General features: G+C 46.5%; 2 protein-coding genes across 5 annotated transcripts in view; one reads left to right on the top strand and one right to left on the bottom strand.

Moving 5' to 3' along the window:
* The window catches only part of COTL1 (coactosin like F-actin binding protein 1), a 33174-nt gene extending 29499 nt beyond the window's left edge, over positions 1–3675 (bottom strand). The window contains exons 1-2 of the mRNA XM_073308087.2: positions 3265–3675; positions 2637–2719 (exon numbers count right to left, since the gene is read on the bottom strand). Coding sequence (XP_073164188.1) covers positions 2637–2719; positions 3265–3341 — 160 coding nt within the window. The 5' untranslated portion in view covers positions 3342–3675. The remainder of the gene's footprint in view (positions 1–2636; positions 2720–3264) is intronic.
* Positions 307–15437, top strand: part of KLHL36 (kelch like family member 36) — a 33985-nt gene continuing 18854 nt past the window's right edge. The window contains exons 1-3 of one of the 4 annotated variants that reach the window (XM_073308082.1): positions 3850–4207; positions 11641–11835; positions 13677–13758. In XM_073308082.1, the coding sequence (XP_073164183.1) occupies positions 13699–13758 (60 nt within the window). In that variant the 5' untranslated portion in view covers positions 3850–4207; positions 11641–11835; positions 13677–13698. Of the gene's footprint in view, positions 429–3849; positions 4208–11640; positions 11836–13676; positions 13759–15437 lie in introns of those variants that run through there. The other 3 variants (XM_073308085.1, XM_073308083.1, XM_073308084.1) reach the window with 3 other exon arrangements.

The following is a 15437-nucleotide window of genomic DNA, read 5'->3' on the forward strand; positions in this document are numbered from 1 at the left end:
TTAGTCAAGGCCTATTGAGGGGCCTGTCTAGCCCCTAGCATGGGCTAATACAAGAGCCCAGGTCTACCCTGGCCACACCTTTTATATGAAACCTCCCTTTTATAGTCTGCACTTCATAGAGCTGGAAGAGGTTGGAGGAACTGCAAGGCTAGTGGGGTCGGCTCTGCACTGAGAAATTCACTGGCAGAAGAGGTGGGGTGAATTCTGCTTTGGTCTATGTCCCTTTTAGTGCCTTGCTTGTAGTAAGGGTTTGATGCACAAAATTGCTGGCAAGGAACTGAAATTGGATGATGATCCCAAGAGGTCATGACTCCAGTGGCTACTGCTCTACAGCCTGCCCGGGACAAATTCTGGGGGTCAGCTGCCTCTGACAGAGCCTCTTCTCTCCAGCTCTCTGCTCCAGATGCTCGTTACAGAGGGGATAACAGGTAAGGAAGAGATGACAGGTAAGAAGCACTCGGTCAGGAAGAGACACAGTCAGTATCATCCCAGACAGAGCAGTTAGAGTCAAGCCAGACAAAACAAGAGATTTAAGCTTTAAAAATAAATGGTAGAGAAAATAAGTGTGGAAGGGTTCCAGCCTGGGAAGCTGTTTGACTGCCTTAGTCACTGGCTGGGGAGAGAAATATGGAAGGCATTCAGCAGTCTCAGCTAGTAATCGCCCTTGTTCAACCCAGAGCCCTGTGGCTGACCTGCTCTTAGGCAATGTGGGCCTGAATTTCAGAAGAGCTGAGTGCACAGAAACACAACTGATGTCAATGGGAGCTGCAGGAGCTCAGCACCTCTGTGTTGGTCTTCCCCATCTGGACGTGTGTCCTTCTTTCAAAATGGATTTTTCTGGCACCTCTCTTAGGACAGGTTTCAGAGTAGCAGCCGTGTTAGTCTGTATTCGCAAAAAGAAAAGGAGGACTTGTGGCACCTTAGAGACTAACCAATTTATTTGAGCATGAGCTTTCGTGAGCTACAGCACCCGATGAAGTGAGCTGTAGCTCACGAAAGCTTATGCTCAAATAAATTGGTTAGTCTCTAAGGTGCCACTAGTACTCCTTTTCTCTTAGGACAAATACCTTTTCCTCTCTCTTAAAACGTCTCCTTTGGCCTGCTAACTCCTCCCACCCACCTTCTTATAAGGTCACAGAATGATAGAAAAAAAAAAAAAAAAAAGAGAGAGAGAGAGTCCTCTCTTCCAGGTACCATGAATCCAACTCTTCTGATAGGAGCTACATGAATTTAAGATTCTCTGCAAAGTAAATGAGATCAGCTGGGGACTATTGCTCTTTTAAGAGGTATCCAGGCAATCCTGACAGCATTCTCCAGCAATGGTTTGAATAGGGCAATTAAGGCATCTTGATTCAATGACTACACATATTTCTAGCCTCTGGGAATTTAATATCTTTCCCTGCCAACAGCTACGTACTGATTAGAGTCCCAGTCCTCCCGCATTTAAGTTCAATGGAAGTTTTGGCATTGAATTTGATGTGAGAGAACCTGACCCTAGCTGGTTCCATGCCTGGGCCCATTCTGGACAGAGAGGCCCCTTCACAGTTGTTATTAGCATTTTAGCAGGCCAGGGACTGTTACATTACTCCTTGAGGAACAGACCTTGTTCATCTTCCATGAGACAGATAATTAATATTACAGGCAATTGAAAGTCATAGCTGGGATAGATAAACTAGGAAGGCTTTGCCAGAATTACAGACCAACATTTTGAAATGAATCCAGGCTAAACGTGAACAATTAGCAATAAATACTTCAAGCCTGGCACATCACCATATGAATTAAATGACACATAGCCAACAAGAGCATGGGGAAGCGGAGTACACATACAAAATATCCCCATGGGCCTAGTTTGAAAGTAATAAAGACAGTTTTTGCAAACGCTGCATGTCTTAATGTCAGTAGTAGTTAACTATTTCCTGGCTTTCCACCATTCCATTACCACTTTCCATCAGTCCTTTAGCACTCTACTTCTGTGACACAGGTCAACACACAGCTGCCACATTTAAACCTTGAACTGCAACTGCTTTTGCAGTGTCACATAACTAATTTCTTTTCAACACTCTATTTGTTCAAACAAGTCTCCTATATAATTTCTCATTCTAGTAGTTCTTAAGTTTTGTGATTTTAAATTATTGTTTTTACTGCATAATTAGTGCTATTCAAATAATTTATTGTGGAAGGTTTCTATAAAGCAAAGATTTATTTTTTTAATACTATGGCTGTATTAGCCATAATAACTTAAATGGGTATTTCTCTCTCTTCAGTTAAGAGATTTCACCCTTTAAATGTTAGGGTTAAACAATAAGATCTGAGCTAAGAGTTTCCTCCCGTTTAGAGGGAAACTGGAAGGGACTCAAAACTCATCCATTGTGCAAAAGGAAAAAAAAAGCGGCACATATTTAAATATGTGGGCAAAACAAAGGAAGTATTAAAGAGTTTGACTGCATTGGGCTCATGATACTCTGTAGTAGTATGAAAATCCAATCATTCTGGACAGGATGAGACAGTAAACTCTGGAAGCAAGCAGGGACACATTCCACCCTACACAAGTTTACTCCAATTCTTTTCTCCCTTTTATTAAGCAGGGAGCAGCCGCAGTCGTCTGTCATCTACACAAGCAAGGAGACTGGCCTTACCTTTGCATTCCCTTGTAAACTCTTCGTAGTCTGTTCCTTGGTCTCCGGGGACTATTGTAGAGCCATCATATTTAAAAGTCACCCTTTGGGAAGGGGAAAGGGAGGTAAATAATAAAATATTAATGCTTGTATGGGGAAGACTCTTTAAGAGCGTTAAGACATTTAATAATAGTCAAATGGAGACTGGAGTAAATTAGAGGGATTCCAGCAGGGTCAGACTACAAATACAATCCCAGTTGTGTATTGTATGTAGCTGGTCATTGTTAATAAGACGACAAGCAAATTCTGCCCAGTATTTAAAATTCACTTGGGAGCACATTGAAAACACAGGGATACTCAGTGGTTTGAGCACTGTCTTGCTAAACCCAGGGTTGTGAGTTCAATCCTGGAGGGGGCCATTTGGGACAAAAATTGGGGATTGATCCTGCTTTGAGCAGGGGGTTGGACTAGATGACCTCCTGAGGTCCCTTCCAACCCTGATATTCTATGATTCTATGATCACTTACTGTACAAATCCGCATCCGTCAGCTGGCCGGGGCAGTGCGGCGGGGCTGCCTCTCATTACAGGCTGGGCTCAGAGGAAGCGGGTGCCAGAAGGGTACGAAGAACACCGGGCGCGGAAACTTACCAGTTAATATTCGTGCCATCGTCCCTCACGAGGTTGTAGGCTTCTCTGCACGCCTCCTTGTCGATTTTAGTGGCCATTTGCTTGAGAACTGGAGTCAGGAGGGAATTTCAGATGAATGAACGTGCCCGCGCCCCCCTCTCCCTCCAAGCACCACACGACTCAGCGGAGAGGAAGCCTTTGTAAGGCCAGGGCTGGGACCCGTGCAGGCTTTGGTAAAGATCCAACAGACGAGCTGCAGCCTGCGCAAGGAAATGATGCGGGAGCTTTGCGCTGAGAAGTCCCACGGTATTGCTCGGAGCCCGACTGAATGCTCGGGCCCGGCGGCTCTTAACCCCTTCCCTGCCTCGCTACGGGAGCGGAGAGCTCTGCCTCACTGGGGCTGCTGGTCCCAACTCAGGGGCTGGCAGGGGGAGCTTGCCTCCTCTGCTCACTCATTTCTGCCCATCCAAACGGAAAGCAGGGCAGGAACACCCCTCCGCTTTGCCGCACAGTGGTGTTTCCTTACCACCCCCTCCCTCCCACGGCTTTTTTTTTTTCAACCCCCCCCCCCCTTCCCCCCTTCCCCTCTGCAAAGCATTACTGGGATTGCAATGCGATGATGTAATAGCTTTAGCGAGAGGGTGCGGGAAGCCCATGAAACTGACCCCCCCAAATATAATAATCATCTTGCCAGAGATCTGTCAGGGCGTCAGTGTTGCCTGGGGGCGATGAAGAGGATTCTCCTAGAGAGACTCTTCGGCGGGATGCGTTAGGCTCACCGCCCCCCGGGCTCGAACAGAAAGTGATGCATTACACAGTCGCTCACACACGGGGTCAGGAAACAGGGACAAACCTTGTGCAAGATGACACGGCCCCTTGTTACTCCCCGGGGTCAAGGAGAGCTTCCAGAAGATCGAGAGGTAGCCCAGCGGGAGGACACCTGACAAGGAGCAAGCTGGTGCAGGTAGGAGCTGTGGAAGACAGGGACTGGATCCTGGAGGGTGACGACAGGGAAGGGGGGGCCAGAGCCAGAGCATGAGCAAACCCCCGGAGAATGTGCCATAAATGCAATAAATAGGCGATTCTGCTGATGCAAGTTTGTTTTGTTTTTTGGTTTTTTGTTTTTAAGTATGGTAAGGCGAAAATAATGCGCTGCACACAAAATTGGCAGGAAAGAAAGGAAGCCCGCCAAAAGCTTTTGACCACGGCAGGAAGATTAAAGATCTTGAACTCTGGGTGTGGGTGATTTCGCATTTCCGTCCGTCGGGATTACCCCAGCTCTCAATTTGTGACTGGGGCCGCGCCAGCTCTTTCGGCGTTGTGGGCAGGTTTTCCCCTGTGTTTCAGAGGCAGCTAGCTCCCCCTCTTGGTCTGAAAATTACAGAGACAGACTAGTGTTAGCCCAGAACAGTGCATATGTTGGCACTTGGGACCTAGATTCACAGAGCGAGAGAATAAGAGGTGAATTTGCAGCTGTAAAATTTGAACCTGCCTTTCTGCACTCACAACAGTGGAGATGTATACCTGCTCCTGAAACTCCCTGAAAAAGTGTCCCCGCTAATCAGAGGTTGTAATTAATAGTGAAGAAAACCAGAGTTTTGAAAACTAGACAGTGACAGTAGAATCGCAAAAAAAGAACAGGAGGATTTGTGACACCTTAGAGACTAACACATTTATTTGAGCCTAAGCTTTCGTGAGCTACAGCTCACTGATTCTTGAAGATTTGGAGACTCCTTGTGAATGACTGAATTTTTCAAATAAATGAACAACCACAATAAAAAGAGCCTACTCCATCAGATTGTATACACCATACTTTGTTCATTTCCCTTGACAACTATACATTGTTTTAGATTAGTGAGACAAGGTGGGTGGGGGAATCTCTTTTATTGGACCAACTTCTGTTGGCAAAACAGATGAGCTTTGGAGCTTACACAGAGCTCTTCCTCAGGTCTGGGAAATTTACTCAGTAGCACAGCTACAAAGTAGAAGTGATTGTTTAGCATAAATAGTTAAAACATGTTTCAAGGGACCAACCTGGCTACAACAACACTACATATACATTAATTACTAGTAGTAGAATACACTATTGTATATTTTGTAAAAGTGATGAAGTTTTAGTAGTTTGTTCCATGTCCTGTCCCCCCCCCCCCCGTCACCCTAGGGGAGGGGTAAGGGTGTGGTTGCCCCAGGGTTAAGTCAATATGGTTGCACTCAGCCACAGGGCTGCATAGTCCAATGGCCAGAGTCAACAGAACCCCAATCACCAGAGTCCATGGGGGATTTGGTGGGTCACCCGCAACACACTAACTGCTGCAGGGACACTGGCTAGTCCCTCCGTGGGCTGCTTCCTGACATGTCTCCTGTCGCTGAAGTCAGAGTGCCTTCGGGGTCAGGGTGCCTCGGGTGGCAATGTCAGTTTCTCTAGGGCAGTGCTACTCAAAGTGGTGGTCCGCGGATGAGCCATCAGCCGCCGGTCTGCGCGCACATTGGAAAAAAAACTGCCCGTCCCCCACATCAGATAGCTTGAGAAGCACTGCTCTAGGGCATCTGCCGATGCCAAGGTGCCTGTCTGGGCCTTGACGTCTCCTGCTCCTTCAGTCCAGGTGCCTGGCTGCTTCTCAGCTGAAGCCAGCAAGGCACGTCCTTCTTCCTCAGCAGTCCACACCCACTGAGCTGCTCCCATTTATACTGCACCAACAGCTGAGGCATGCCCAGCAGGGTCGAGGGGCCGTGGCTTCTGCTGCTAAGAGCACTGCCTTAACCCCTTCTGCTCTGGTGTGGGACCAGTACACCCCATCACATAGTAGAAGGCCCCACCACAGCATTCATTTATTAAATATTTGCTGAGAAAGGAAAGGGGGGTGAGATCACCAATTGATGTGTTAATTATAAAGCATGTGGCTTACCACTGTACAGTTGGGAGCCCTGATCCTGCAAGAAGATCCCTGTAAGCAGATGATTGAGCAAATCACAGTGAATCAGGCTAATCCCAGCAGTGAATCTCAATGATTTAGGTAAAGTTAAAGTCAGTGGGAGTAGAGATAAATCTGCATTAAAGTCAATGGGAGTTGAGGGCACCCAGCATCTGGGAGGATCAGGTCCTACATTCTGGTAGGCTCCAGCCACTAGGTGGCAGTGTGGTCACACACTTCAATAGGGCTAACTTTCCATCCATTCCTTACGGACCTGTTTGAAAGCCTGAGTGAGGTCCATTTTACTTAACAGATAATTGCTCATATACAAAACACTTTTCTAGTCCACCATTCTCATCATTTTCTAGTTCCTGAGCTACTGAGGTCACACAGATGAGAGGTAGGTGATGTCAGATATCACTATAATTGGAAAGAAAAAAGTCCAAGCTTGATCAAGTCTCAACCATCCACAATTTAATTGTACACTTCCCTGCTCTTCTGTAGTTGGAATGTTTGAAGCCCCGAGGGAAGTGGGACATTAACATAGATAGAACAATGAATCAGGAACCTCAGTGTTCATATTTAGACTGCCAGTAATCCCTGAACATTATGTCAGTCCTGGAAATTCATGCCCTCACCATGTGACCGCATCCTGCCTTTTAACTGACACGCTTTCCTTCCTTCCCCTCTCTGCCTTTTTTTACAGGCATGTAGGATGAAACACTGCTCTCAGATGTACCCCTGGGAATTTGGAATGGGGGGCAGGAAAGTAACCACTTTATCTGCTTTGGTAGTTGGCACCAAATTTGCACCTGTGTAACTGAAAGGAGATTTTGGGGCATTGTCTTTTTTAATGGTAATTCTGGGGCCAATCACCTCCCCCTCTGTGCATGGATCTTCTCCTCCCATGGGGTGGTGATGGTGGTGGGTGAGGGGGAGTTCTAGCCAGCTGCATATGCAGCAGCATTTGCCTCTTTCCCGGCAGGCTGGCTGCAGCTCCAGCGATGTGAGTGGAGAACTTGATGGATTTGGAAAGGATGCAGAGATGCTACTGGAAAGATAATATAGCTCCAGACCATGTTGTGTGGCCAAGACACAGACCCAGATCCACACAGACCCACCTAAGTCCCAATTTTGGCTGCACTCATCCATCATCATCACTCCCATAATCGCATTGGTCGTTGGGGCACCATCATTGATGAGCAATCAACCAATTGTCTCCACCCTTGACAACTGTGTGTTAGTACTTGAGTCTCCGCGAAGTCCATTCCTGTCCACTCTTTTATGTTGTCAGTCCATCTCTTCTTCTGTCTACCTCTTCTTCTTTTCCCCTGTACTGTCCCTTGGAGGATGCTCTCGGATAGGCCAGATGATCTTGTTACATGGCCCTACCACTTCAGTTTGCGCTTCTTCACGGTTCTCAGGAGGTCTTCATATGACCTAGCATGTTGGGTGATGCGGATCTCTTCATTAGTGACGTGGTCAAAGTAGGAGATGCCCAGGATTTTACAGAAGTATCTCATCTCTGCTACCTTTATTTTCCTTTCAAGTTCTGCCATAAGGGTCCATGTCTCACACACATACAGAAAAATGGAGATGACCAGTGCGTGCAGCAGTTTCGGTTTGGATTCCAGGGAGATGTTCTTATTCCTCCAATTTGGCTTTAGCTTTGCCACTGTTGTTTGCACAGTTCTCACCAGAATTTCTGCCTTTGATCCTTCATCAGTGATGACTGTTCCCAAATACTTGAACAGTTTCACTGTCTCCAGCTCTTGTCCACTCACAGTGATATCTGAGCTGATCCCATCACGTTTGTTTGTCATCAGCTTGGTTTTCTCTGCACTGATTTCCATGCCGTATTTTGAGGAGGTTTCATCCAGTTGTTTCACACGGTTGGCAAGTTCATCTTCGCTGCCTGCCAGGCCGTCAACGTCATGAGCGAACCGAAGATTTGAGATTGTTCTCCCCCCAGTGCTGACTGTGCATATGTGATCTTCTAGGGTATCAGTCATTATGCGCTCCAAGTAGATGTTGAACAGTGTGGGCGAAAGAAGGCAGCCTTGCCGGACTCCAACAGTGGTGCGAAACCACTCTCCTATTGTGCCATTGATGAGAACGGCACTGCTGGCCTTGGCACACAGTTGTTAAATGGTAAGAATAAGCTTATCACCAACATTGTACTTCTTCTTGGTTCCCAGAGAGCTTCGTGCCATACTCTGTCAAACGCCTTCTTGAAGTCAACAAAGACGTGGTTGATGTCCTGCTGGTGTTGCCAGAACTTCTCACATAGAACGCGAAGGTTGAAAATCTGCTCTGTGGTACTTCTTCCAGCACGAAAGCCAGCCTGTTCTTCAGCGATGATATTCTCCGCTTGTGGCTGCACTACCATCCACCAAAACCAGTAGGCTCTTAAGTTTCTGCCACTGTTGCTGCACACTAAGCATCCAGATGCCTGACTTCCGCCTAAGCAGGAAAGCAATTCACAAACCAGGGGAAGACAGGCATTGCATGCAGGGCCCAATCCATTAGGTGTGCTGAAAGGCTGATGACTGAATCAGGTCCCATTCAAGTGTCGCCAACACTGCCCACCTTATAAGTTTTTCCCAGTGGTTAGAGCGCTTGCATGGGAGATCCACGTTCAATTGCCCTCTCTCCAGTAGAGGAGACAGGACCTCTCAGGAGGATGCTCTAACCATTGAGCAATGGGATAGTCTGATGTGGGGCTCCCTCATTCTCTCCTGCTGAAGCTGTTCCATGGGGGATAAATAATGAAAGAGTAATTGGAGATGGAGGACTGGGCCCAGGGTCTCCCACCAGGATGCCCTAACCACTGGACTACAGAGTCCTTCTCACTCACACTCACTCCCTGACTCAATGACGGTGTAAGGATTTATCCACAGTAGAACAGTCATTGGACCAGAGGGAGAGGTGGGAGGACGGAATACTGCATGATTAATGGGATTTCTATTGAGGCTCCCAGAGGCTTTTTGGCCACGGGAGACTGTAAGTTAAAACAAAAAGAAAAGGAGTACTAGTGGCACCTTAGAGACTAACCAATTTATTTGAGCATGAGCTTTCGTCGGATGCAGTGAGCTGTAGCTCACGAAAGCTCATGCTCAAATAAATTGGTTAGTCTCTAAGGTGCCACAAGTCCTCCTTTTCTTTTTGCGAATACAGACTAACACGGCTGCTACTCTGAAACCTATAAGTTAAAATGGATCATTAGCAGCTTGCCCCTGCTCCTTCACCACTCATCCATCACACCTTTGCTCCTTTACTGCCCTTTCTTTTCTAGCTATTTCTACCATACCACTCTGCTGGGCCATCTTTTGTTTCTAGCTCAGCATGAGTTGTTGGGAGAGCAGCACCTCCCTTCAGGAAGTGACCCTGCTATGATGGTGCACACACTGGGCCACGGACAGAGGGGAAAAATCCCCCACCCCCAAGAGGGGTGGAACCCATAGTGTGGGGTGGGGGAAGCAGTGGGTCTGCTGCATTCTCTCTGCTCCCTCCCAGGCTCCACCAGGACCCCTGCTTGCTCTGCACAGTGCAGCCAGGGGCTAGGAGAATGAAGGCATGTGGTATGGCTGCTCTGTGCACCCTCAGGTGCATACAAACACAAATCTGTCCAGGAATTGCTGCTGGTCAGGCTGCAAATCTTGTGTGTATACGTCAGTGCGTGCACGCAGGGGTGGTGGATATTGTGGCCACCACGGGTGTGCGTGCTGACGGCAACCCATGTTGCTGAAGAGGTGTGCTGTTGCATTTTGTCCTCGTTGTATTTTCCTGAGGACATATAGTTTCATATCCAGATAAATAAAAAGACCATCTGGTTACTGGGGTTGTTATGAACACTTTTTGATGGCTTGGCTACGTGTTAAGTACGCGCACACCCCTTTACAGAGATTTTTAAAATCACAATGTTAAATTGAACCTAAGTAATCACATCACCTAAGTAATAGTATAGTCTCTTATAGTGATTGTCCTGATTCAAATATTTGCAACAGTTACCTTATTTGCATTACACACCTACTGCTGCTAACCCCCAAAACAAACATGGAATTATAACAATAGTTGCAAATATCACATGTAAGAAGTGCTAGGAAAACTTAACAGGATGTATTAGTTTTGCCTGTGTTTAGATATTTGCCATACAACCCGTTACCAAGGAATAACTTTTTAAGTGGTAGGGATTTGGTATGGAGAGTTACTCAAAAAATGGGCACCCTCTAGGACAGGGGGTTTCAACCTTTTTCTTTCTGAGCCCCCCCCAACCCTCCCCCCCCACACACAAGCTATAAAAACTCCACAGCCCACCTGTGCCACAATAATTGGTTTTCTGCATATTAAGCCAGGGCTGGCATTAGGGTAGCCAGCAGGGCAATTGCCTGGGGCCCCATGCTACAGGGGCTCCCACAAAGCTACATTTCGCAGACTTCGGCGTCAACCCCAGGTGGTGGGGCTCAGGGCCCTGGGCTTCAGCCCCATGCAGTGGGGCTTTGCCTTTCTGCCCTGGGCCCCAGCGAGTTTAATGCTGGCCCTGCTTGGCGTCCCCCCGCCCCTGCGAAACCTGCTCATGGTCCCCCCAGGGGCCCCTGGGCCTCTGGTTGAGAACCAGTGCTCTAGGATAATAAAATAATAGTTAGTCATTTTAAAGGAAGCGTCCGGCTGTCTGCTGAGCACAAAGGCTTATTCGAGCTTGCCTCCTGCCAGGATCTACTTTCAAAATGCCCTGGGTGGGAGTCTACGTCTCCTTCAGGGCCCAATCCTGCAAGATTTGAGAACCCTCCACTCCCAGGAAAGTCAAGAGATATTCAGCATCTTAGAGCTGCCTCCCTCCACTCCCATCCCTTGCTGGGGCCTGGCCAGAAAGGGGGTGCTGAGATCTTTTTGGAAATGGGAGTCCAGCAGCCAGGTTCAACCCTTCAGCAGTCCTGGCCCTTAGCCCAGAGCCTGAGCGTTGGCCAACCTGCAGCAGGTGAGAAGAGAGGCAGGTCAGGTTAGAAGAGCTTAAAAGTCATTAACTCATCTCCTCCTGCAGGAGATAACTGAACAATATAAAGCCCTGGTCATGCAAAAATGAATGCAGGCCGGTAACTTTCTGTAGGGGAGTAACTCCACTGACTTTGGGGGTCAGGTAATGAGAGGCCGGGGCCCTAAGAGCGTGACCAGGAGTTGCCCTGAGAGCAGGGGGAAGTGTGCCAGCTAAGACTGGGAGCAGGAGGCCGCAGTGACCTGTCCCTTCCCCTCTCCTCCTGCCTTCTGCAAACCAAGGTTGCACCTTTTCCCTGAGCAAGGCAGAGAGGAATCAGAGTCCTGCCTGAGCGGAATATTAATTCCCACGCACTGAGCGTCAGGCTGCCAGAGCAGCAGCTGCCTGTCTTGGGGGCTGCTTGTTGTTTGTTTGCAGTGATTTGGCCTGATGTCAAGCAGCCTTTCCTAATCCCACCCCATTTATTATCCCCTTCTCCTCCCCTCCAAACAGCACAGCTCCTCTCTCCCTATTGGCTCCTTCCCCTTTCAATCCAGCCAGCATTTCCTGGATGAGACATGGCTGCAGAGGGAGAGGAGGGAGAGACACCAGCAGCGGCCAGAACAGCCTCAGCACCAGCCTGCGGCGCTGAGTCCCATTGGGGCAGCTGGCACTCCGGCCTGGAGACTGTAGGGACGCTGCACAGTGGTAAACTCTCCTTTTCTTAGTACCTAGATGGTATTGGGTCCCAGCCTTTCAGGCGTCCCAATTGCACTGAACAACAGGAACATGCCTCATGCTGCAGCACTGAGCCAAGTGGAGCACAGCAAAGCCTGAGAGTCATTAGTTAACCTCCCCCCGCTTTAGTCAGGGCAACTCTGTTCCTTTTCCTTCCTGGCCCCCTCCCCCCAAATAGTGATCTGAGGCATTGCAATAAAATGCAATGAACAATTCGAGTGATCCAGACTGCTGCTCCCCCCCTTTTATCTGTGCTTTCAGGGCTTCAGTGCATCATGCCAGATTCTCGCTTGGCTATAGCTAACTTGGGGAGGGGGGCGTGTATGTGTGCGTACGTACCCCCAACCCCTGCAGAACCTGATCTCTTTACAGGCTCTACAGATTAGAAATGCGTGTGGAAAAACTGAGCCAAGGTGGGTGAGGCAATATCTTTGAATTAAAACTGAAGAGGAATCTCTTACCTTTCACCAGAGCTGATTCCCTCAGACACTGTCCCTCTGTCCATGTATCTGAGTCTGTGTGAATATCTGTTGTAGAAGAAATCCTGAGCCAAATGATGTGGTGGTTCCTCAGCCTCATTATTATAGAGAGGACCAGACCCACAACTCTCTTTCAAATGACAGCTCTGCTCAGGGTAGCAGGTGTAGGTCTCAGTGGAGGTGAGTGACCTCTCTCCATTGCTTTCCAGGACTTAACCTGTTCTCAGACAGGCAGACCTGTGCAGCTACAGGTGAATTTCTACCAGTCAGTGGTGAGACAAAATGTCTTTAATGGGATGTGTGTGTTGATCTGTTGCTGGGCTCAAAAATACTGTTTGACGTAGCTGCACATTGCTATTTGAGCCCATGCCCCCACCCCATCCCTGTGGCCGAATCTGCCTGTAATAGCTAAATAGTTCAGAGGGATTCTCTCTCGGATTTTTGACTCCAACCTGCGATGTAGCTTTAGAAGTGTCGGAGACGCTCTTTTGTGTCATACAAGCTCCTAAAATAAATCAATGGACACGAAGTGTGTCAGCTCAAACTCAGTCTGCCCCTTCTGGGGCGGGGGACGAGAACCCCAAGACAGTGTTTTTTGGTTATTTTTTTCTTTACTCTTAAAGTGACTTTAGTGCTAGTGAAAGATGCTGTATTAATAGCACTAGAAAATGAAGTAATCTATTTATTCCTTCACACTACGCTGCCAATGTGCCTCAAGGACCATCTGTAGGTGTAATCTGGTAGATCAGTTTCTCTGGCTTGTGCAGCCCTCCGTCTCTCTGCTAATAAGGGAACTAGTTGTGGTGGTGATTTGGGTGATATAGTCACAGTCCTAATAAAAACTAGACTGAAACCCACCAGACTCCCTTCAGCTATCTTGGGCTACTGCCCTGGGCTGGATTGGAACCAGCAACCTAGAGGAAAGCTCTGTATCCTATTACTGTTCAGACTTCTCATGGTGTGGTAGGGACTAGCAGTCAACCAATAAGCAATCTTTTCAGAGGTGCGATGACATCGATAATACTGGCACATAACTAAAAGTGTCGTGGTGAGCTCTGATAATACATTAATGTACACTGAAGTTATCAATAAAACTTGGCAAAACAAATTGTTGGCTAAACGACAAAATAAGACCAATAGAGGGGGTTAGCGAATCTATTTTCAACACTGAACTCTTTTTAACGTATAGATCAATATATACAGGTATATGTAAGTGTTCCTATTGTCTATTTTTATCACTATGTGACTGTTTTTATCACTATGTGACCCCATCACTGAGGGGCTGATGTTAGGCTCATATGCTGAGAACTTATTTTCTGTTTTCTGTTCTAGAAGTATCACAAATCAGCCTATAATGGAGGCAACCAGACAAACGAGAATTTCTCGGCCGCACAAGATAAGCGAATCCTCCAAGGTTAGTGAATTCTACATTGCTGGCTAAAACTTGTAATTAAAATTATGATTACTTTGAAAGGCGGGGGGGGGGATGAGATAACGGTGATGAAACAACTGGATATTTAGTTCCTAGGTATATACTGTAGCATGTAACAAGCTGATTTTAAAATGCAAGTTTGTTCCATTGTCTCCAATTTAAAAATACCTGCAGCAAATAGGCCATCTGCTCAGAGTGACTCATGATTTTTAAAACTGGCACATACTGGCAACACGTAATCCTTCTCTGTATCTAGAGGTCTTTCTCCAGTAATTCAAAGAGGGTGTATTTAATTTTGTTGCTGGATTGAAATTTGTTAAGACTTGTTAAAGAGACAAGTTAAATTTTACGCGCAGGCTTAGGTTTTGTATGAACTCGAACCCTGATCCTGCAAATGCTTACATGTGTGAGCACTCTCTGTGAACTCAGTGGGACTGCTCGCCTGCATAACGTTCACTTTCTGTGTAAGGGCTAAGGGTACTGTTGGGATCTGTTTCTGCACCTATGCGCGGCTGCACTGACTTCAGTTGGGATCCCACGGTAGTCCATACTAGTAGATTCTGATGCAGAAATGGAGACTAAATGTTGTAAATCCATAATGTTGTCAATGATTCCATTAATTTTATTTAATCTTCGTGAAAATGGGGGAGGGTTGTATTTCAATATTGCTCTGCGGTTTTTGCAATCTGAACACTATGCCCTTATACTAGTACAAGGGAGCCAGAAAAGCTAAATTCGTCAGTTTCAATATCTTTGTTGTCAAAGTTGAATGAAAACCAAAGAGTAAAGCATTAATAATAGTCCAGAGTAAAATGGATCTTTAAACTTTTCTCAACTATAATAACTACAAGTGTTGAGAAACAGATAAATATTTTTAAAATACATGACTTTCAATCTTGTCCCTTTACCACTGCACAGATCGCATGTAGCATTTAAAAACTGTAGCATAATAATTGCTTTACAAATCTATAATCTCAACAGCATTGTTTTGTCTTTTTGCGTATGCCGTTGCTATTATTGTTTGTTAACTTTAGAATTACTAGTTAATATTAAACCTCTTATACAGAATATAAATAGCATGGGTAAACTGTTAATTTTTAATGTCAAAGTCATCTTGGTCTTGACTTTTGCAGCTATCCATTTTTCTCAGTGGTCTAAGAGTGACTAGCTGCCTTGGTAAGCGGGTGAAGTGTATTAACATACTCTGCGTCATTACTGCATAGTCCCGTGTGTGTGCTCAGTTTATGCTCAGTGTTCAAAGTGGCAGAACTTCTCCACTGAGACAAGAAGTCAGGGAATACAAATTGTCATAAGTGGCATTCCGGATTACCGGATGACTCTGCAGCATGTTCAATAAATAGGAGCCTTTGGTAATTTGTAAATTCTGCTGTAATCTCCTTATGCAAGACGATGGTATTAAAGAACATTAGAGAGAGAGAGATGATACTCCCGTTACAAAGGGAAGAGAGCATATATTATTTTTAGTTTAATCCAATATCTATACGTCTGAGGACTTCAGAATAGGGTGTTACAAGCTGTCTGCTATTATCTGGTCGTTGTCTAATGAAAGTTTGTCTTGCAGAACCAGCCCAAAATTACTGGTTTACCTTTTGGAGACTCCATATAGCACACTCGTGTCATTGCATGCTCTCTTATTTATT

This window comes from Lepidochelys kempii, chromosome 12 (genome assembly GCF_965140285.1).
Source record: "Lepidochelys kempii isolate rLepKem1 chromosome 12, rLepKem1.hap1, whole genome shotgun sequence".
Taxonomy (NCBI): Eukaryota; Metazoa; Chordata; order Testudines; family Cheloniidae; genus Lepidochelys; species Lepidochelys kempii.